Source organism: Clytia hemisphaerica, unplaced genomic scaffold (genome assembly GCF_902728285.1).
Source record: "Clytia hemisphaerica strain Z4C2 unplaced genomic scaffold, Clytia hemisphaerica genome assembly, whole genome shotgun sequence".
Classification (NCBI taxonomy): domain Eukaryota; kingdom Metazoa; phylum Cnidaria; class Hydrozoa; order Leptothecata; family Clytiidae; genus Clytia; species Clytia hemisphaerica.
The window spans coordinates 855,448-877,682 of NW_027103722.1; the positions used below are offsets into that span (position 1 = coordinate 855,448).

A 22,235-nucleotide genomic window follows, 5' to 3' on the forward strand; every position below is an offset into this window, starting at 1 on the left:
CGGTGGAAAACTATCCTCTAAATTTTGTCCCCACTGAAAATAATGAAATAAAACCAATCCTCACTGCAAAATATTTACTATTTTTCCCATCCCCACTGAATTTTCTGACTTGATAACAAAAAAATTGAAATCCCCATTCACAAAAAATATGAGAATATCAATCTCCGTCGAGTTTCGGTCCGTTATTTTTATTCCCACTTGCTGAAAAAATCTTACCGGGTCTGAGAAGGGGGTTTATTGAAAAATCTGATGTATTCTCCCAATGTTTACAAAAAAAAACCAAGACACTCTTCAAAGGGGATTAACCTTTTGTGTTTCAATTAGTACTGATACATACAGGTGCATGTGAAAAAAGTTATCCTTTCTGATTTGAACTTCTGTAATTCGAATTCTTCTGTAAATCGATCTAAAAAAATCGGTGCCTTCAGCTTGAAAATTGTATAAAATAATTTCTGTAATTCGAATCTTTCTCTAATTCTAAGAAGATTAATTGTCCTCTCAAAATCTAATTAGAAAGACTGTTTTGACATTTCTAGTCTTTATACTTGCCATTAGTTTTTCAAAACATCAGTGTAGAACTCGACCTCAGGGTGGTTCTCGATGACATACATTCCCTTGGTGTGGCAAGTACATCGATCATTATTGATGACTTCCATCGAATAAGGGATACGGTATTTCAAACCCATAATGGCAGCTTTGCACAATGTCGGTTGATTGGAGCCGGTTGCCGAATGACAAGTCAACGTTACATCCATCTCTCCGCTGTTGGTGACACCCGGTGTTCCAAAAACATTACGGAAATCATCTTCTACTGGTGTTATTTCAATTTCGTCAGAATCCAAATCCGAGACTCGTGGTATTTTGTTTCCCATTGTGAAACCAATAAACGGACGAAACCCGTCGGTGTATTTGTGGTAAGCTAGCTCTGAATATTGTTTCTTGAGCCTAAATACTAGGTTATCTGGTCCTTCTTTTTTGGTCTTTTTGTTTAAGACGTACCGTTGCGCGACCAACGTCTTCTTAGTGATTTCGATGTTGGTAACGTCGTAAGATAACGTATCAACAACGATAGTCCAATTCAACTGTGGATTTGATGTTTTACAACATTCCTTGAGTTGAATTTTGGCTGAAGCATTGTTGATTAAGAAGATCACTGCATAAAACGTTGTCAAAACAGCTAACCCCAGTCTGATTGAAAACATTTTTAAAGTTGTCTTATTCAATCTCTGGTTTGTTATTTAGTTGTGAAATTCAAGAAACAAGCTTTTTTCCTTAGATTTTAAATTTGTCTATTTACGTATAGAATAGTCTCTGCTCACAAATTTCAAAATAATCCTCTAGCTTTCCACGCCTTTTTGAAAATAGATGATTGAATACAGTATCTTCCGTAAATAGGTGATTTCAAAGAACCCCTTAAACTAGTTTTTCTGTGTATTTTGGTCTCGATGTTTTATAAGTTTTTCGAATTATCTTAATATCATAGCTTGGGACATCGAGTTAACAATGAAAATTCGCTAATTAAATTTGGAGTCATTTTTAGTTGACAGTTTCTTCCTTTTTAAGAAAAGTCAATTATTTTGATTGATTTTTCATATTTTATTGAATCGGACTTTTTTGACTATTTAAGATCGTTGAATAATCTCCCTATGTGGCTCTTAAACAACAAGTTGGTTGTTAATGTTCTTAACCGAAATGATTTTCACTAAATTGTTTCAACAAAAGTTTCACTTTTAAGTTATCCGATCTCTCACGCTAAAAAAATGTGAAAAAAGTAAAAAAGAAATTTACTCGGCCTAGTTCATTTTAATTATTCGCGCTAACGAATACCTTATCGGCCCTTTTTACGCCACAGCCTAATTTTGGGCTTATGCCAATTATTAGTGCCGTCAATATCGCTAAAATTTGTAAAAATGGCTACTTATGCTTCAAATTAGTAAATAACGACTAAAATTTACATTAAAATGTCATTTTTCAGTAGTAAACTGTTGAAAATTCCATCAAAAATCACTGATTTTTAAATATATTAAATATTTCACTGAAGTTTTAAATATGGAGTAAAACAATGGATAATTTTCGCCTTCGAATCATACCTAAAATCCTTTAAATTGAGAAATAATGATGCAAAAACGCCGCTTTTAGGTTAAAATTGCAAAATCTTGGCCCTTTTTACGGCGGCCCTTTTAACGCCGGCCCTTATACGCCACGAGCCCAAAAATAACGCCAATAAGGGCCGGTGTAAAAAGGACCGATAAGGTACCTTATCGGGGGAAACTTCGTCGGGGAAAAATTTGTCACTTGCTGGTAGTTGGTAAACGCATTAAGGCCGGGGAAAATTTTCGTCGGGGAAAATATTCCTCACTTGTCCAAAATTTCAGCCTTGATACCGAAATCATACAATGGAGTTTTTTGCAAATAGAATAATTTTCTTTATTTTTTCTTGATTCTGATTTTTGGACCTACCTCCGGGTACCCCGGTGGAGGTCCTATAAATTAACCTTTGTCCGCTCGTTCGTTCGTCTGTTCGTCGTTCGATTGACTGTTCTAAGAAATTCTTTTCAAGCAGCCGTTCTTATATAAAAAGGGGCAAACACAAATGTTCCCCTCTTCTTTTTTGGACCTACCTCGGAGGTCCTATAAATTAACCCAAGTCCCTTCGTCCATTCTTTCGTTCGTCCGTCCGTCTGTTACCAGCTTTTCTCTCATTAGTTTTTTCTGATTTTTGGCACAAAGAAACAAAATGGCAATGCCCAAAATGTGACGGAGCCCGATTTTCGGAAAAACTGTATTTTTGGCATTTTCTCGAGATTTTATCATTAGTTTTTTCTGATTTTTTGCTCAAAGAAGCGTATTAACAATGCCCAAAACATGACCGAGTCCGATTTTTGAGAAAAATTTTTTTCCGGCGGAAATATCTCGGGTGAAACAAGGCATGTCCCAAATACATTTTGCGTGTCGCGCACCGCTTTCAATTATTCCTTAACGTTCATATATAGCTCAAAAAAATTATATCAACGAGCGGATTTCAAAAAGTGCTGGGTCAAAAATTTACATTAAGCCAATCTCAAGATATCGGTCAAAAATTGATTTTGACGTTATAAAATACATCGAAAAAACACGTCATAAGTAAGATTCAAATGATGTCATTATTGAAAAACAGCGATTTTTATTAATGCAATCGACACCAAATTTTGACTGGAGTCAAAATGAAACTAATGATTCTGAAATATTTGTTCAAAAATTTTCAGAAAATTTGAATGATGTCAAAAATTTTCGCAAAAATTAACAAAGCGGGGGGGGGGGTTTATTTGGCACCTAAGGGTTTATTTATTTAATAATTTGATGTGTTTTCTGTGGATAATGCGAATGAAATTTTTTGTCAAGTGACGTAGGAAACATCCAAAGATTTTCCAATTCGCTGATTTGTTTTTCGGGACGAGGGCCTATGTTGAGTGGGCAAACTTGTACCCAGTCTCTTAATTCGATTTTTGGGACCCTTTTCAAGCTTAGCTTTAGTAAAGGAATGATAAAAACATAACCTCAAGTCAGATTTATTTAAAATGTTAATATTTTTTATCAAAAACAAAAGAAAAAATGCAAATTAATACAAAGTAAGAGTTGTTTTTAAAAGATTCACTTTAGTAAGAGGTACTCAACTGAAAATTTCTACTGAAAAAGTTTAGAAAGATGAAAATTAAACTACTTTAATGGGATAAATTTTCGCGGGGATTAGCCCATCCGCGAAATTTTAAGATTTCGCGGGGATTAATTTTCGCGGATGAGGGATTTCCTGATTTTTCGCGGGGATTTAATTTCGCGGATTGGGGTACAAATTAATATTTTTGAAAAGGGTCAAAACATTGAAATAAAATTTTTCTAGGAAAATTAAGAATTTTTTTTTCAAGTAATAAGAGGGTGTTTTGGAACAGGGCGAGGAGATATGTATTACAACTATCAAAAGTTGAAAAACAAATAAAAAAACGATAAAAATAGAAATTTCGCGGATTGCAACAAAAATTCAAATTTTTCGCTGAAACTAATTTTCGCGGATGGGCCTTTTTCAAATTTCCAATGGGATTTTCGCGGATGACACCCAAATCCGCGAAATCCGCGAAAATTAATCCCGCGAAAATTTATCCCATTAAAGTATATTTTTTACAAGGATAAGGGGTAAAAGTGTCTCTACTTCTAAAAGTGAACGTACGTTTGAAATTTAAGAAATCACCTATTTACAGTGCAATCATTTTAAACTATTGGACAAATCTACAAGAAAAAAAAGTTTTCAACCCTCTCCCAATGAAAATTTTCAAATATATACCAAAATAAATCTAAATCTATTAAGAAGTATGGGTCGAAATCTCTCTCTTTCTCTATTGAAATATCTTGCTTCAAGAATTATATGAAAAATTAACTGAATGAAATTGTGGAAATAATTACCAAATATTCCTGTTCTAAAAAAAGGTTTATCATTTTAAATAAATAAAAATTACATATAAAGTCTTAAAAAATCATTTCATCTGACTATGAAATATTTTATCTTCAGACAATTGCTTTAATGGTTGGTTTTAAAGTGAATGATTATTATTTTGCCATGTGACATTTGTTTTAATTTTGTACCCCGCTGCATACGGTTTGTTTATAAACTTCGTCAGTACTTTAATGTCCCTTTAAAGGAAGAAATTTTAATGGGAATTTAATTTTCGTTTATCTTTCGATGAGCATACATTTGGGGAATGAAGACAATTATTTAAATTGGTTCAGCGGATTTCTTCCTTTAAAAGGTAATTAAAACATTAATTGATAGGAAAAATTTTTAAATGGACGAGATCAAAACAAAGCGACATTAGAACGAAATGGGACGATTCGACGAAAGTTTCCACACTAATTTTGAAACAAATAGCAATGCCTTGCCTTGTGGGAGATCATTTTACCCCCTATAATAATGCATAATAAGGAATTTTTCTGTTACAGTATTTATCTAGAGGAGCAAGAGGAGCTATAAATATTCATCCTTTAAGTACAGATTTTTTCTAGCTCATTTTGAAAAATCTGCTATCACCACCCCTGATGTTATACCATATTTATGTTTATTGGGTCAAGAGCTATCATTTGCCATGCTTAGACTTAGACTTAGATCTAAAAATCTTATACTTTACGAGACAGCAAAAAAATTGGCAAATTTGAGACTTTCAGCCTTAACAGGGAAAAAAGCAAATTCCAAATTCTTTTTTTTACAAGATTTAATTTTTGTCCAGGCCAAAGACCCAGATTTATGCTTACCAAAAGACCACCAAAAGATTATTTTACAGCTAGTTAACTATGCTTCTGCGCAACATATATGCCAAAATGATTCACCATCTTAACAAAAATCATAGTCCTGTTAGCATAGTGTAAAGATACTCTTACAATAAAACAAAGAAAGTTTCAGGACCTTTTTGTCACACTTCTTAGGCTACCATCTTTACTAAACAAGTGGAGTCTCGTCATCATCATCCTCTTTCAACAAACCATACTTCATTCTCAATGCTTCTGTTCGTTCCTTTCTTTTGTTTTTCTTTTCGTCAGCTTTCTGTTGTCGTTCTTTTCGTCGTTGTGTGATTTTCTCTTCCTCCTTTTTCCAGTGCAAACTCTTCTTGCGACAGCATTTACAGTAAATACAACAACCACACGTCAGTAAGATCAGACCAGCCAAAACGGGGACAACGATGATTAATACATAGCCTAAACACAGATAAGGAATAGAACCATTTTAAACCACACAGTTATAAGAATAATACAGCCGGATAATCCAGTTCTAGAAGCTTATTGTTTTAAGTTTTTGTTAGCTTTTTCCTTTGTTAATTTCAAAAGATAAAAATCGATTTGCTCAGTTTTTGTTCACGTTACCAAGTATTCCTCTTGGGAGGGATTGGTTTCAGATTTATTCAGATGACCAAAAAACGAGCAAAACAAACTAATTTCTCAAACGTAAGTTCAAGTAAGAAACAATGGAAAGAAACAAAAGGCTTCTAGACTGGGGTTTTTTATACGAACTATGACATATGCATTTATGCCAAATAATACCTGTTATCACCCTATTATCATCTCCTTCCATTTCCTTCAAAGTAATTGAAAAACCGAAACTGGACCAAAGCCTTACTTTGACTTACCAGGTATAAAACATTGCTTCCAGAACCAGTCATTTTTAGGACATCCACTTGGTACAATGCCTTCATATTTCAAACATGACTTAGAGGGTCCACACCAATAACAATGATAATCTTTGGCGCATTCTTTGCAATTGGTATTAATAGAACAATTTAATAAAGGTTTTGCGGTAGTTGATGTGCTTGTTGGTGATGCAGTGGAAATAGGTTGACCGGGTGTGGTTGCATTTGGTGTGGTTGTTATGTTTTTTGTTGATGTGCTTAGTGGCGCAGAGGTAGTCGGTGGTGCGGAGGTAGTCGGTGGTGCGGAGGTAGTCGGTGGTGCAGAGGTAGTCGCTGGTGCTGTTGTTGCAGAGAGGGCCTGTAATTAAAGAAGATATAAGAAATGAGAAAATTCTTGATTTGATGACATGCCCATAATTATTGATCAAAAAAGTAAAAATAGCTTTTTTAATTGCAGCCAGTCATCTAAAGTTTTAAATTTTTCAATTCAATCTTAAGCTCAAAAGACTACTTAAATGGGATAAATTTTTGCGGGGATTAAATTTCAATCTTAAGCTCAAGACTATACTTTAATGGGATAAATTTTTGCAGGGATTAAATTTCGTGGATTTCGCGGATGACACCCAGTGTCATGTGGTGTCATCCGCAAGATTAAGTCCAAATGGAAATTTGGAAAGGCCTTATCCAAGAAATATTTTTGTAAACAACTTGGAAAATGTAAAATAACTACTTTTATGATGTTTAATGGCATCAAAGAAGCGCTAATAATGCATATTTGACAACCAATATACAAAATTTGGCGTGAAAACAATCGTGAAAATATTGTCTTCCTATACAGTAGTGTGCCATTTGCAACATTTAATCCCCACCAAACTTAATCCCATTAAAAAAATTGACAAAGCGATATCATGATAAAATAAATAAACAAATAAAAAATAAATGAACAGAGAAATTTTTATCCAAATACTCAAAGTTTTGTACATTTTCAAGCATCTAACCAAAGAAATTGTTTGGACAGTTTAGTTTTGTGCTTGTAACATTCATGTTTGAACATTTTTGTGGTTGTTATGTTGTACAGTTTCTTGAAAATCACCTGATTTAATCTTTTAAGGTATCAACAAAAATGGAGCACTGTTTCAACATACTTAACAAATGACACAAATATCAAAAAATATTTACAATTGAAATAATAACCAGAAGCGTCATGTTTTTTATTCAAAAACTATATATTCGACCTACACAACATGAGGTCATCTTCAGAGTGTAAAAATCTATCAACAAGAAAAAATTTTAAAAAACATTTGAAGAACAAATCTATAATTGGATAATAAAATTACAATAAGATGACCTCTGAAGATGTTGAAGTTGTTGCTGTGTAGGTCGAACACACGCTTTTTTTTTATAAGAATGGTGTAAATCCATTTCATCATGGATATTCTTAACTTTTTTAGGAAAATCATCCTAAAATATTCTTACAGCATATTCTTAGGTTAGGGTCCTAATTCAGACTAGATTTAACATTTAGTACATACGTCTCAAGCATAAGATGGCATTTTTGTGAAAGGAGTGAGCATTACTTGGGGGCATGGCGTTCTAAATTCAAGGCCTAGCAAGCGTGCTTTGACGTCAAAATCCTGTGGAACTAATTAATGATGTCATTGCAGTGTTGACGTCAAAAGAAAGAAAAAAACTCAAGGTTTTATGATGAAACTTCAAATCTTTCAAGAGAGATAGCTACAGAAAATGTTTATCTAGACCATATGATTTAGGAATAAGTTAGTTTATCATTTCTGTTATTTTCACTACGATATCCTAAGTACAATGAAATCTGAACACTTTATTTAAAAAAATAAACTATAGAAAATTGAAAGAACTGGATGCACTCAGAGTGTGATGATAGAAAAAGATGTTTCATTTTTCTTTTAGCTTTAGAACTTTCTGGCTCGCCTCCTTCGAGGAGCGAGGCGTCTGCGATTTGTAGAAATTGTTCAGAAAGATGTTCGATAATATCATAGCATTATTTTTAGTGATAGAGTCAAAAGCGTATGTGTGAGCGATAGACATCAAGACATCAGACAGTGATGTTCGGCAGACGAGATGTCGGATATAATTGAACGTTATGTATGAAAACATCGTCCATTGACAAATCGTATCAGTCGGAATTTTCAAACCACCACGGTCAAGCTCGTGAAGATATTTCCCGTACTCTTGAACGTAAAACATCGTAGCATCGAATAACTCCTGCTCACTCATCTCATCTTTACGAGCAACGTGACCGGCCATATAAGAGACATTTTCGTTTCGACCGGGATGGACATCTCTTCCTCTTCTAACTGGTTGAGCAAACTTATTCCATCACGATCAAGAGCAAAAAAACACTTGTCACAACAATGACCCGGTTCAGCTCGTAAAACGGACAGGTCGACATTCAACTTTAGCAAAAGTTTGGTTTTCTTGATATCGAGTTTTTCGAGTACTTGTTGAGCAGTGATAAAATACGTTCCTGTAGATAAAGATAAAAGGAAAATTTTGAATTTTCGGTGTAAACTTGTAAGTAATCGAAAAACGCATCGCGAATTAATAATTACGTGGGTAAACAATTCAAGCCGTAATATGATTAACAATGTTTAAAATGAAGACCTCATTTCAATTAGAAGAAATTAAAAAGTGTTCTCACCTCCGGAACCTTGTCTCAGCTTTCCAAATTCTTTTTCCAATGGATCTGAGAAAAATTCTCCAATCATAACATATTTTTGGTGAGGTGACATAAGAAGATGTTTCGTCAGCTCCACAAGACCATTTAGAGTATGGTGGAGTGCATTTGATGTATCTTTAGTCAATGTTTTCATGCGCTTTCCTCCCGATTTTTTCCGATTGAGAGAAACCAATCAGCATAATCAATGAGTTGATAACGGCTTCTAACGAGTTGTTGTGTCGGATGTCTTTCCCAACGGTTCGAACATTTAAGATCTTCCACATAGTGTTGACTTTTTCGATGAATTTGACAGTGCCGGTGACATTCATGTTTTGCATCTGTGGGTGAACTTTAACTGCTGCTAACGTCTCTTCACAAAAAACACGGAGACATGTCGATACACGTTGCCGTTCGACCGGTTTGGGGCGTACGGCGACTTCGGTCAACTTTGATAAGCCACGAACTCCGCAGAAGTTTGACATGTTTTCAACTTCGTGTAATCGGATAAGGTCAGACCACTTGGCAATGAATGTATCATCATCTTCTTTGAATGTGAGTTGGCCAGTCTTCTCTGTTAACCAATTATTTCGAATACTTTTAATCAGGTGAACAAAATCGAACAGAAGGAAAATACCATCAGTTGTCAACCAGGGTTTGTCTGTGACCGTATCAAACTGCTTGAAGAAATTCTGGTTTGTTCGATTTCCATCGACGATTATTAATTTGATATCGGCACCAGCGCCACGCAACAGAGCAATAGTTTGCTGAATTTGATCGAACAAAAAAGCAGCAGTCATAGCTTTCACAGGAATCATTTTGAATAAAAACGTTGGACCACCGAATAAGCATTTCACCATAATTCCGAGTACGGAAGTTGCTAAGCTGGATGGGTTGTTTTCTGCCTGACCAAAGACGGTTCCACCATGATAGAGTAGGCACTGTTTTACATACACTTCGTCTGCCATGACTATACACTTTCTCTGGTCAGGTTTTACAGCTTTGATGATTTCGTTGATAAATGTCCTGTCGGATGTGTTGTTGACTTTGGACGAGATGTTGGTTAGCGTCTTGATTGAGGGGAGTTTGAAATCGGATCGGAGCCTTGAGTAGAGTGAACGAGATTGAGAAAAGTAGCCGAATGCTCGCATCAGTACTTGCGGAGAATAGAGTTTTTCCGACTTGAGGTGGTTTCATAGATTCTATTTGTTCTTGTAAAATGGTTTGATGCCGAGTGAATTCACTATTTTTCAAAAAGCAAAGTGCTTCCTCAAGACACGACTATGAATCGAGATGAGTGATACGATTTTTCGAAAGGGATTTTATGGTACATTGAACACCCATTTTGTACGCAATGAATCTCAAATCTTTCGATATTTTCAGCGAAAATGATGGTATTCCTGATATATATTCACCAGATTGAATCCACTGTTCACCATTGACTTGAAATGCGACGATAGGCAAACCGAGTAATGTCAATCGATCGGAGTTGGCGATGTCCTCAAATTTTAGTTTGTCGCGATTTCTAAACTCTTTCATCTCATCCTCCTGCTGGCTGCGGGTTTCGAAAGACGTGCGTTTTGTTGGTCTTGGAGGTGGAAGAGGTGTTGGAATGGAACTGGACGGTATATTATCAAAGATTGATGGTGGTTCGATTGGTCGAGGAAGGCCGTTCTGACCTAAAGAAATAAATAAATATAGCGTTTAAGAGTTAATTGAACTTTGTGTTGTAGATTTGTATCTTATGGGCCTATGAGTGAATTATAAATACAAATTGTCAACAAAAACAAGCATCAGATTTGGATTTTTTATAATATCGAAAATATGTTAATAGATAAGCTATGAACAGAGAAAAACTTATCCGAAGACTTTAGCTTGTTCAAATACTCCACGAAAGCAATAAGGTTACACACCTGTTTCAAAAGTAGCGTTTTCTGAACAATGTTTACGGCAAACCGCTGGTGTATTGTTATTAGCGAGATTATGTAAATTCGATTTCTAGCGCTACGGCGAGTGTCTACGTCACGAAAACACTATCCAAAGGTGACATTGAGCCCTCGAGCAAGCGCGATGTTGTTTTTGCCGTCTGTGTATTTTTTTAGTTTCTAGTGCTAGTGCTAGGGTTTGTTTGTTTCGTTGCCAATGTCAAAAGAATAAAGAAGCCCTCAAAGTTTTTTCTTTGAGACTTTATTCTTTCGACATTGAAAGCAGTAAGTTAAAAGTTTTAATTAGGTTAACATGGCTGGAAGAGATGTTGGCACTGAACTGGCAAATGCCTATGTCAATGGGGTTATATCTGATGAAGAATACCTCATGCTGGCTGATGCTACAGAGGTAAATTTTGTCGGTGCTGTTGGTAATGGCTATGGTGCTAGGTGGGGAAACTTCAATTTTAACTTGTGGAGTGATAAAGAATGCTGGGTGGACTGCAGATTCCGGAAGAGGGATGTGCTAAGGATTGCTGCCATGCTGGGACTTGATGACAATGAGGTGGCTTTGCCTAGGCCAGCCTACATTCACACTAGTAGTGTTGAGCTCTTTTGTTTGTTGTGTCGAAGACTTGCATTTCCATGCAGGTACTCCGATCTGTTACCAAAGTTTGGCAGGTCAGAGCCTCACCTTTGTAGCATGTTCAATTTTATACTGAGTCATTTTTACGATCGCTACAGTTGGCTCCTTCAATCGTTTGAGCAACCTTGGTTGTCCAGGGAAAACCTTTCTTTATACGCAGAACGTGTGCATGCGAAAGGAGCTCCTTTGGACAACTGCTGGGGGTTTGTCGATGGCACAGTCAGGGGTATCGCCAGACCCCAGGAGGACCAAAGGTTGTTCTACAATGGGCATAAAAGAAAACATGCTCTCAAGTATCAAGCTGTGACCGCTGCCAATGGTCTTATAGCAAATTTCTTTGGCCCTATAGAAGGAGCTCGACATGACTCTTACATGCTGAGGCAGTCTGGCCTGCTGCAACAGCTACAACAATTTTCTTATGGCCGTAATGGTGAGCTTCTAAGCATTTATGGAGATGGAGGGTACCCGTTTAGTGCCCATTTACAAACTGGTTTCAGAAATCCAGTCAACAACCAGGCGATATATAATCGGGACTTGTCAAGGGCAAGAGTGACTGTGGAGTGGGCTTTTGGTCAAGTCATAGAGAAGTTCAAATTTACTGACCACAAGGTATAATAGTCTTTATTCATACAAGACATACAATATTCAAAACCTTTTAATTAAGATTTAAACATTTTTCTGGTTTTCAATGAACTGAATATTTCATATATAGTATTCAGGTTTTTGAACTTTGTTTTATTCTCTAAAAGGTATTCTCTTTTTTGTTTTTTACTAGGCCATGCAAAAGAGTGGTTTGTCACCTGTGGCCAAGCAATATGTTGTTTCAGCTCTTTTGACAAACCTCCACACCATCCTCTATGGCTCGAACACGGTCAACTATTTCAATTGCCAACCACCAACGTTGATTGACTATCTACGCCCACAGCCACCTCAACCACCACAACAACCGCCTCAACCACCTCAACCACCACAACCACCTCAACCACCACATCCACCTCAACCACCACAACAACCACCACCTCAACCACCACAACAGCCGCCTCAACCACCACAACAGCCGCCTCAAACACCACAACAACTGCCTCAACCACCCCAACGACAATAAGTGGAAGGAGTGACATCATGGATATACAAAACGGTTTTTTTTAAAACCACAAATCTCTTAAAAAACAAATCTTACTTGTATAACTTCCCATGCCCCCCTTTCCCCTTTTCCCTAGCAGTCACTGGTATCAATTAGATGAATGACACCTTACAGATTTAGAAGAAACATTTTCCAAGAGCCCCAGGTGAGAAAAGGTAAGATTTTACAAAAAATCTACTAACATTTTTTATAATTTAGGAAAATACATGATCCTTTAATGGTCGAAATTCAGTTCTTTTTCTAAATTTAGGAAAACAAATACTATTCGAATAATCAAAGGTTCAGGGATAAGAGATAAGCAGATTACAAGATATTGATTGATTAAGTTTCTTTTCGTACTGTACTACATTACAGTATTCTTCCACTTAAAATATTTGAAATCAAACAATAGATATTTTAAATTTTTAAAAATATAGTTTCAGGCTTATAAAAATAATATTTTTTACCTTAAATTACAACAAAATATCAAGACTTAATGATCTTTAACTATAATCCATATCATAAATATATCAATTTAACAATAAATAATTCTTAAATTCTTAAACAATTCAATAACATATACATAAATTGATTTAAAATAAATACAAATTTTAAATACATAGTAAATAGAATAAATTTAAAGATGTATACTATTATCTTAGTTGCAAACAAACTCAGTAAAAACATGATTGCCTTTGCTGAAGACTTTTTGTAGTCCCAAGGCGAGAAAAATATTTTGTTATCAAAAGGCAAAAGCAATAACATTTACATTATTCCCAAGAGCAATTAAAATGACAAAATACTAGAATCTGATTGGATGCGATAAAATGTGCCAAGAGTTGTTTGCAATCAGGCATTTGTATGAGTGTAGTGAAAACATGTTGAACGGAGGTTAGACATCACGTCTGAAAGCAGCAGACAAAACACAATCCTGATTCAGTCGATGCAGACACATAATTTGTTTAATTTTGTTTTTAAGTTTTGTTAACGATAAAAAGTTAAAAAAAAGATCCAGACACAATGAACTGAAAGAAAATTAAAGGCAAAATTTTGAAAATAGAGGGCCTGAAAAATCAAGCTTCTCTGTTATTCAAAAGTTTGTCTATAATTTCTTTCTGGTCATCAATTGTCTGTTGCATAGACTTTATCAAGAATGTGTTTTGCCTGTACAGTTCTTCTTTTAGAGCCAACTCTCTCTCTTTGATGGCCAATTCCTTTTCTCGCAAATCTAGTTCCCTCTCTGATTTATCCCTCACAAAATTTAATACGGTCTCTCGATTTTCCACCTTTTTGTCTGATCTTTCCTGACGTGGTTTCTTAGGTGCTTCCTCTCTAGTTTTTGTCTCTCCAATAGTTTCGCACAATGTTTTCCGCTTTAATTTCGCCTTTTCTTCTTTTGCTTGTGATGCTTCTTTTTCAAGTTTTCCGTCATTCTCAATATCCCGCAAATTTTGTAATAATTCATCTAGTTCTGTTGGGGTAGGGTCATTCATGCCACTACCTTTAATTTGCAAATTTTGTTTAATTTTGAACTCACTGAAAAGTTCATTAAAATGTTCGCGTATAAATCGACGTTTAAGGGGCCTTCCTGTTATCACAGACATCTTGCTGGTTAATTCTTCCCAAATAGGTGTTCTTTTTGGAGAACCTTTTGGAAAAGAAAATAAATTTGTCATCATGACCTCTTTGCATAAGGAAACCTGCTCATCAAATGTAAATCGAGATCGAGGTTTTGATGATGGTTGTTTGTTGTTGTTGACTTCAAACGATGATGACGACAGAGACGAAACACAGGAAGACATATCCACGACATTACTTTGAATGGTTGAAAACACAGCAGGGTGGGCAACAGTTGATACAGCTACAGAGGGACGGCAAACAGGAACAATAACATTGGCAGCAGGACAAATCAATGGACGAAAAGGTACAGACACAGGAACATTGGTACGAAATGGAACATTGAACAAGGGTTTCCTGGCAGAATTTGTAAAAATTTTTGTCAAATTGACAGGTGGCATCATGACTTTACTATTATTACGTTCATGTTGTTGGGTGACTGTTTGGAATTTCTTTGATGACGTTGGTGTGGTGGTAATGATTTCGAAGTGGGGTGGTGTTGGTGGTTGATTTTCTTTTGAAGCAGAGCTAAAAAAGAAAAAATATATAATCAAAATAATGTTTAAAGATTGATATTAAGCTAATTTCATTCATTTTCTTACTGCAAACAATGTTTTTTTTAAACACTACTTGACTTTATTTAAGAAAAAGAACAGAAAGCAAAAACAAACAAAATTCTTATCACTAAAAGATGATGATTTTGATACTTACAGTTTGAAAGTTTAGAAAAAATTGTCCATTTTTGTGCAAAATAAAGTAAAGTTTTGGATCAGATCAGGACCTCCACAAAAAAATTTTCTGGTTTCTAGGAAAAAATTTTTTTTGTTTATGTTTATGTTTTCGCCAAGACCCTAACCATTTAGGTACAAGCTTTCCCGGAGAAAATAAATATTTTTGGGTTTAGATCCTAACCGAAACAGGCAGACGGTAATTTGTTGTTTTTACCGTCTGAAGCAAAGTTGATACCAAGTTTTCCCGATAAGTCGAATTTGCTTACCCGGGCCGTCGTGACGTCACCAACCCCAGCACTCGCCGTAGCGCTAGAAATCGAATTTACATAATCTCGCTATTATTGACGATCTCTTCGGTAAGGTACGGAATGGATTTGATCCAGCGCTGCCTTTCATAGAAGTCTTTTCTTCTTGCTTGGGAAATCATACATTGGAATTTTACGAAAATCGGCTAATTTTTCTTCATTCCTGATTCGTATATTTTCATTTTGCGACGCTTTACTTTTGTTATAATTAGATTTGCAGCCACACACAATGCATTTTCTACCCATTTTTTCGGTGTTGTCTTTCTTGCACGACGTCAAAAATGGGTGTGAACGTTAGATTTTTTTCTTTCTTTTGACGTCAACACTGCAATGACATCATTAATTAGGTCCACAGGATTTTGACGTTAAAGCACGCTTGCTAGGCGGGGGTAATTGTCAATTTGAAAATTGAAAACGCTCTAAAAATGGCATTCTTAGCTTGAGTAGCAAAATTCCATGATGGTAATATTCTTAGCATATTCTTAATTTTTTGGCCATTTTCATCATGGATATTCTTATAAAGTGTATTCTTATATAAAAAAAGCGTGTATACAGTTTTTAAATAAAAAACATGACGCTTCTGGTTATTCTTTTTACCATTAAATTATTGGCCCAAGGAAATATCTTTCAATTGAAATAATGATTTTAAGGCAAGCTGTACAAGAAACATAAAACACTACATAGTCATATTGACCACCTATAAGGCCAAATAAAAAAAAAGTCTTGTTTCTGGAAACCAGCCCGGTGAACTTGTACTGTCGAAGAAAAAACAATTTTGAACTGATTATTAATAATAAAATTAATAATAAAACACAAAAGTTTTGTAACAGAGTAAATACTATGCAGCCAAAGACGAATGAAAATTCTTTAAGAATGTTCATTCATCTTTGCTGTATAGTATTTACTCTTATATTTGTTTTGTGTAAAATTTATAATATATTTATAGAAAAACACAAATATAACTTTTATATTTCTGATTAAAAAGAAAAATCCAGAGTGTAAGAAAATCCTAAATCATCACCCACATTTGCGGTAAAATAAGCATTATGATAAACATAATTTGAGCCTGAGTCTTTATCCGATCCTTAAGCATAACTGAGCTTGTTTCCCAAAAATTACATACATACGAACCCACTGGAACCCCAGCCTAATCAGAAAATTGGCCTAAGTTTGGAACTTAATAGAATTTCTAATATCCCCAGTGGGACTTTAGTACTACTCTCGGGTACCTAATAGCCGGGGGGGCCGCTAATTAATTTTTCGAAAATTTTCCACCCAGGACATTCTTATTCCAACCCCCCTGCTTATTGATTTTTGGGAAATTTTTTTTTGAAAGTTCCCTCTTTTGCCCTAATTCTGCTGTATCAGCTTCCTTTTCCACCCAGGACATTTTTATTCCAACCCCCCCCCCGCTTATTAAATTTTGAGATTTGTTCCAACCCCCTGCTTATTCCAAACCCCCTGGCTATTAGGTACCCGAGAGTAGTAGAAATTTTTGTCCCTGCTGTGGAAAAAAGTTCCATCACCGATAGAATCGATAAGTGGTCACTGATCACCTTCGATTATTATCGACCATTATAATCGCAGAATATGATTTTTTATTATCGTATTATAACATAATAATCTTTCTCTTTTATCAACCCTGAAGGTATATCTATGTACATAATCATCCATAATCACCTATAATCAGCAATCAGCTACCTCATTGGCTGTTTTTTCATATATAAAGGAATGCACTACTTCGCTTGTGAATTCATTCGAATACACCTTTCCCGGGGTGTTGTTTGGGATTTTATGTTTGAGTGTTTCCCTTACATATAACTAAGATAGAACTAGATTAATTATACCTCACGGAAAATTTGACCGGCTAAAAACGATGTACGACCTGGCAATTGTCCGTACCCCGTCCTGCAGCGTACCTTGCGCGGCCCGGGCGACCGGTAACGGTGGAGTGATGAAATTTGGCATGCTTTCCCCCTTCGATATGCTTGACGTCTCCAGAAAGTTTCAAGTCGTGAGACCTACCCAGTCCGGCGCTAGGGGAGGGGGTCATTAACCGTCCCGGAAGGGTCCTTTACGGTCTCGTAGCGCCCTTCCGTCAACTTTTCAGGACTTCGGACCTATTTTTTCGGAATCTTCACCCAAAAAAATATGAAACATCAAAACCTGGATAAAAATTTTAAAGGTGACAAAATCCCAAACAACACCCCAGGAAAGGTGCATTAGAATGATTTTACAAGCGAGTGCATTCCTTTATATATATATATATATGAAAAGACAGCCAATGAGGTAGCCGATTGCTAATTATAGGTGATTATGGAGGAAAAGATGGGGAAAAGATATAAAATCATATTCTGCGGAAACCCTATCGAGCTGATTTTTACAGAAATGCTTTCTAACATACTCATAGTTTTGGACAAGTATTTTTTGGAGTGGCAGTTGAAGCGTTTTTTCTTACGAAGCTTTTTTGTCTATCTTGGAATACCCATGTCAAATACACCTCGAAAAAAGCCAACCAAATCAGATGCTTCCTCCAGCGTAACCTGCGTACATGTAACCAAGTAATCAAGCTCCAAGCTTATCGTACCTATGTGAGGCCGATTCTTGAATACGCATCAGTTGTCTGGGATCCTCATACTGCAGCAAACATCAACCAATTAGAAATGGTCCAACGCAAGGCATCAAGATTTATATCTAATGATTGAAGATATTCCAGTAGTCCAACCACCATGATTCATAATCTTAACCTCAAGACCCTCCAGCAAAGACGGCTTGAAACTAAACTGAACTACATGCATAAGATTCTACACAGTCGAATTGCTTGTTTATCTTCTGTTGTATGTCGTGCTTGTACCGCTAACGTAAAAATGATACCAATAAATGCACGAATCCAGTCGTATGAATACAGCTATGTCCCCTCAACAATTAGGTTGTGGAATGCCTTACCAACCCATATCGTCAATGAAGAAGACCCTGATAAATTTAGCCTTAGCATTTCAAACTACGAATTCTAACTTGTGGAATTTTTTATTTCTTTTTTATTTTTACTTTTTTCTATCCTGAGCTAGTCCTTTTTGTCTCTTCCGATTTGTCTCTTCGTGTCTTGTGTCCCCATGCTTTTTCTTCTGTTGGCAGTTACATCAATATGCCTTCTTACCTGTCTTTAAAGATATAAATAAAAGTAATCACGGAAAAAAACGCGAAAAAAAAAAGACATAAGTGTGAGAACAGAGTAATCAAACTCGTTAGAAAAAGTACCATTAGAAGTCATAAAAAATCAACCTGAATAAATGCAATCGAAATTCCAGAGAACTTCATAATTCCCCAAACAACATTACATTACTATGTCAAACTCCCATCACATAAATTTTACAATTACGTCAGAGTAGACTACGCTCGCCACCGAAGAGGTTTATTTGGAAAGGGTAATTATATTTTATTGTTCGCTTCTTTTTTAAAGATTCGCCGGGTTGGAAAAGTATGAATTTCTTTGTACATATTTTACCTACCCCAAATATTTAGGAGGCTGAGTTTTAAACGAATCGTCAAGTTGAAACGAACGATAAATGTATCAAGGTCTGTTTTATTTACCCCCTGGTGACTTAACAAAAGAGACTTAACTCGATGTTACAATCCAATTATTGAAAGTTTGTCTCGGCCTTTTTATAATGAGCGAGACATACGTTCTCTGATTACGCAATTTTCATATTGTCATTTTCGAGGCATTTTGATGTAACTGGTTGGAACAATTTTTGTGCCCTGTTTTCTTTTTTACTTAGCACTGCTGGCCTCGTCATCATCGTGGAATCATTGACATGGATAATTTTAATATTTCAACTTAATATTTTTATCTTACATTTTGATATGAAAATATTTATTTTAATAGTTTTTAATTTCCAAATTAAAAATATTTTTCCTATAATTCCTACAATAGACCTTTTTTCAAAGAGGCCACCCTGTTGAATAATGATGTAGTCCAGCAGAAAAACAATGATAAAACCATGCATAATTATTACAATATGCATGATACAGTAATTATGCATAGCTCTATCATCGTTTTTATGGCTGGACTACATAATTATTCAACAGGACGTCTTCTTTGAAAAAAGGTCTATCTTCTACTTAGCTTGGCATGTAATCGTCTCGTTCCAGCTCACTCTTACACTTTGATATTTGAGTCTACACCTACTTTTGTGCTTTCCATTTACCAGCGTCTTAGAACATCTTGCGCTAATGTTTTTAAGTTTTTATTTTATCCTTTATGTTTAAAATCACGAAAATGTACGTAATGTATTATGTGATAATTCAATAGAACTTAGAACTAGAACTAGAACTAGAACTAGAACGGTAGCCATTTTTTATTTTTTTCGAAAAATCTGGCTTTTACGTGTGCTTCCGTGCAAAGTTGGATCTATTCGGATTATACTCGTTTTTTTTCTAGAATTTTTTTTACACAGTATATATGTATACGGGAAATAGGTCAAGGCAGATTACTACCAAAAGAAATTCTCCAGAGGTTTGTTTTTGCATGACTTTTCTGGGTTCAAAGACGTGCGGTTGCCAACTAGACTGGTCGCCAACTGGGCATGGGACAACTCTATTAGATGCTGGTTTGAGCTTTAGGTTTACACTGACAAGTCTTACTTGAACAAAAAATAACAAATTTTTTCCAGTATGAAAACAGTAGTTTCAAACTAGCCATGGGATATGCATGTTAGCCTCCACTGTACTGATGCAAGTTACCCAATCTCAAGGTAGTCCTAATTTTCCAAAAAAGTTAAAAAAAAAACACCCAAAAAAGTAAATAATACTCTTGTTTAACCTTGGAAGCCATCAGTGCTAGGATGCAAAATACCAAACTGTTTCGTGCATTCATTGTAAATATGAGACACTCAGTTTGTCTCCTTTTCTTTTTTCTTTTTTTCTGCTTGTCTGTTGTATGTCCTGGTTGGTATGTCTTCTCCTTGATGCTTGGTGAAATCCTTTCTAAATTCTTGGGAATTTTTGCTTTTGATATTGTTGAGTTTCGATACTGGTGTATTTCTTTTTCCTTTCTGACGTCATACACCTCTATTGAATATTATTTCGGAACCGTTTCAGCTCTGAATTGGAAAATGAGTCTTTAGCTTGGGCGCAAACGGGTAGGTTCTAAGAGTTTAATCACGTGAACCGAATGTGATCAAAATCCAAAATCAAAACGAAAGCGGATTCAAAAAACAGATGACATGAGATTATTACAAGATCTTTTTCATTGGTTCTTTTCATTCTCTACATGCGCATGCGTGCCTTTAAAGTTTTCGCGGTGAGTGTTCTGTGTTTTACAAACTACTTTGATTTACAATTAAGTTACGGGCTTGCAAAATCCATTCTGTATTTTAGTCTCGCGGTGAGTGTTCTGTGTTTTACAAACTACTTTGATTTACAATTAAAAAAATTAAATAAAATGAAGTTACATCGTTGATATTTCACTTCTGATTTACAATTAAGTTACGGGCTTGCAAAATCCATTCTGTATTTTAGTGTATTTTTGGTCAGCCTAAGCTGAGCATTCAAATCCGTAAAATTCTCTTCTTCTTCTTCCATCATCATCATAAGACGGCAAAAAAAAAATCCGATTTCCCGATATTTGCACGGATTTCTATTCGAGTAAACACCGGGATAAAAAACGCGCGCGATTGCATCAGCCATTGGGATTATTGCATCAGCTTCTTTTATCTCCCGAATAATGCGCTATCTCTGTATTCATGATAGCATGATTTTTCTGCTAAATGTATTAGCTTCCCAATAAGTTGCCACTACAGTTGTGAAAATTAAAAACAAGATTTGGCTGGCTTTGCTGGAATGAGAATTTGTACACTTTTTCAATCATCAAGGTGAGATTTCTTTCCTGCCTTATTTAACAGTGTGTACTGGCGTTTTTTATAGTGTTAAAAAAAGATAGCAGCAATTGTAATTTACCTCAGTTGCATAAGCTAAAAAAAAAGATAGCAAAGCTTGTCTGTGTTCAATATCAGACAAGCAGCTACAAAAACCAGAGTTGCATGCGAGCTCCTTGCTCCTCTTACAAGCTTATTAAACCTACTTAACTTGCTTAACCTGCTTAACCTGAACCTATTATATCTACTGAACATACTGTATATATACAAACTATTATTGAATCAAATAAATGACTATTATAATATGAATTGTGCGAAGGAAATCCGCACGTCTAGAAACTTGTGCGAAGGGAAATCCGCACCTAGAAACTTGTGCGAAGGAAATCCGCACCTAGAAACTTGTGCGAAGGAAAATCCGCACCTAGAACTTGTGCGAAGGAAATCCGTACCTATACAAATATTCATATACTTTTTTAAAACGTTCCACGTTACTTTTGCTAAAGCTTACAGAACTGCAATATGATATCTATAGAGGCATATCGTGTGTGTATAAGAAGTTTTGCTCTAACAGCTCAGAGAAATGTGAAAGGTATTTCTAAATCTATTAAAATTGGGTTCTAACTTTCGATAATGCTTTACTAAACATTGAAACCAATCAGATTTTTTAGCCTTTTTGCACTTCTTTTCTTTGCAATTTCCAAAGTCGTATAGACAACTTTTTTCAGACCACCTAGATTTTGTCCATCGTCAAAAAATGGTATTTTTTTTCAATATCCAAATGCAGCGTTTAATTCAGGAGATCCAAACCTTATTTTTCTCAAAGTTAATTTTTACCCTTTTATTATCAGGTGATTGAACTAAACCCAGGCAAGACAACAAAGAAAAAAAGTGTAAGGGTCTGCTACATACATTGATTACAGACATGACCAATTATCAAGGTATCCTAAAGCTGTTTTGGGTTCCTTTCACCAGGCAACTAGATTTATTGGGCAACGCAGGAACACAATGTGTGCAAATTCTTGTAGCGATATTCTGTCTCATTTTCGACGTGTTTCTATTTGGAAAACTACAGACCTAGATAGAATTTTAATTGAAGGTGATAGGTTGATAAGTTGTTTGAATACAAATGATTTTTTCTCGTGAATGCCACGATTATCGAAACTAACGGTATTTC

General features: G+C 35.5%; 3 protein-coding genes across 3 annotated transcripts; all 3 read right to left on the reverse strand.

Moving 5' to 3' along the window:
* Window positions 1-3,532: 3,532 nt before the first annotated feature.
* On the reverse strand, window positions 3,533-20,219 carry LOC136804614 (pituitary tumor-transforming gene 1 protein-interacting protein-like). The gene is made up of 3 exons (XM_067061218.1): window positions 20,008-20,219; window positions 6,147-6,504; window positions 3,533-5,718 (listed from the first exon to the last, which is right to left on the reverse strand). The coding sequence occupies exons 1-3, from the start codon at window positions 20,059-20,061 to the stop codon at window positions 5,462-5,464; spliced, it is 669 nt and encodes a 222-aa protein (XP_066917319.1). The 5' UTR covers window positions 20,062-20,219; the 3' UTR covers window positions 3,533-5,461.
* On the reverse strand, window positions 7,923-10,778 carry LOC136804613 (uncharacterized). The gene is made up of 3 exons (XM_067061217.1): window positions 10,752-10,778; window positions 8,824-10,517; window positions 7,923-8,649 (listed from the first exon to the last, which is right to left on the reverse strand). The coding sequence occupies exon 2, from the start codon at window positions 9,987-9,989 to the stop codon at window positions 8,979-8,981; it is 1,011 nt and encodes a 336-aa protein (XP_066917318.1). The 5' UTR covers window positions 9,990-10,517; window positions 10,752-10,778; the 3' UTR covers window positions 7,923-8,649; window positions 8,824-8,978.
* On the reverse strand, window positions 13,548-16,003 carry LOC136804612 (uncharacterized). The gene is made up of 2 exons (XM_067061215.1): window positions 14,861-16,003; window positions 13,548-14,677 (listed from the first exon to the last, which is right to left on the reverse strand). The coding sequence occupies exon 2, from the start codon at window positions 14,551-14,553 to the stop codon at window positions 13,606-13,608; it is 948 nt and encodes a 315-aa protein (XP_066917316.1). The 5' UTR covers window positions 14,554-14,677; window positions 14,861-16,003; the 3' UTR covers window positions 13,548-13,605.
* Window positions 20,220-22,235: the final 2,016 nt, after the last annotated feature.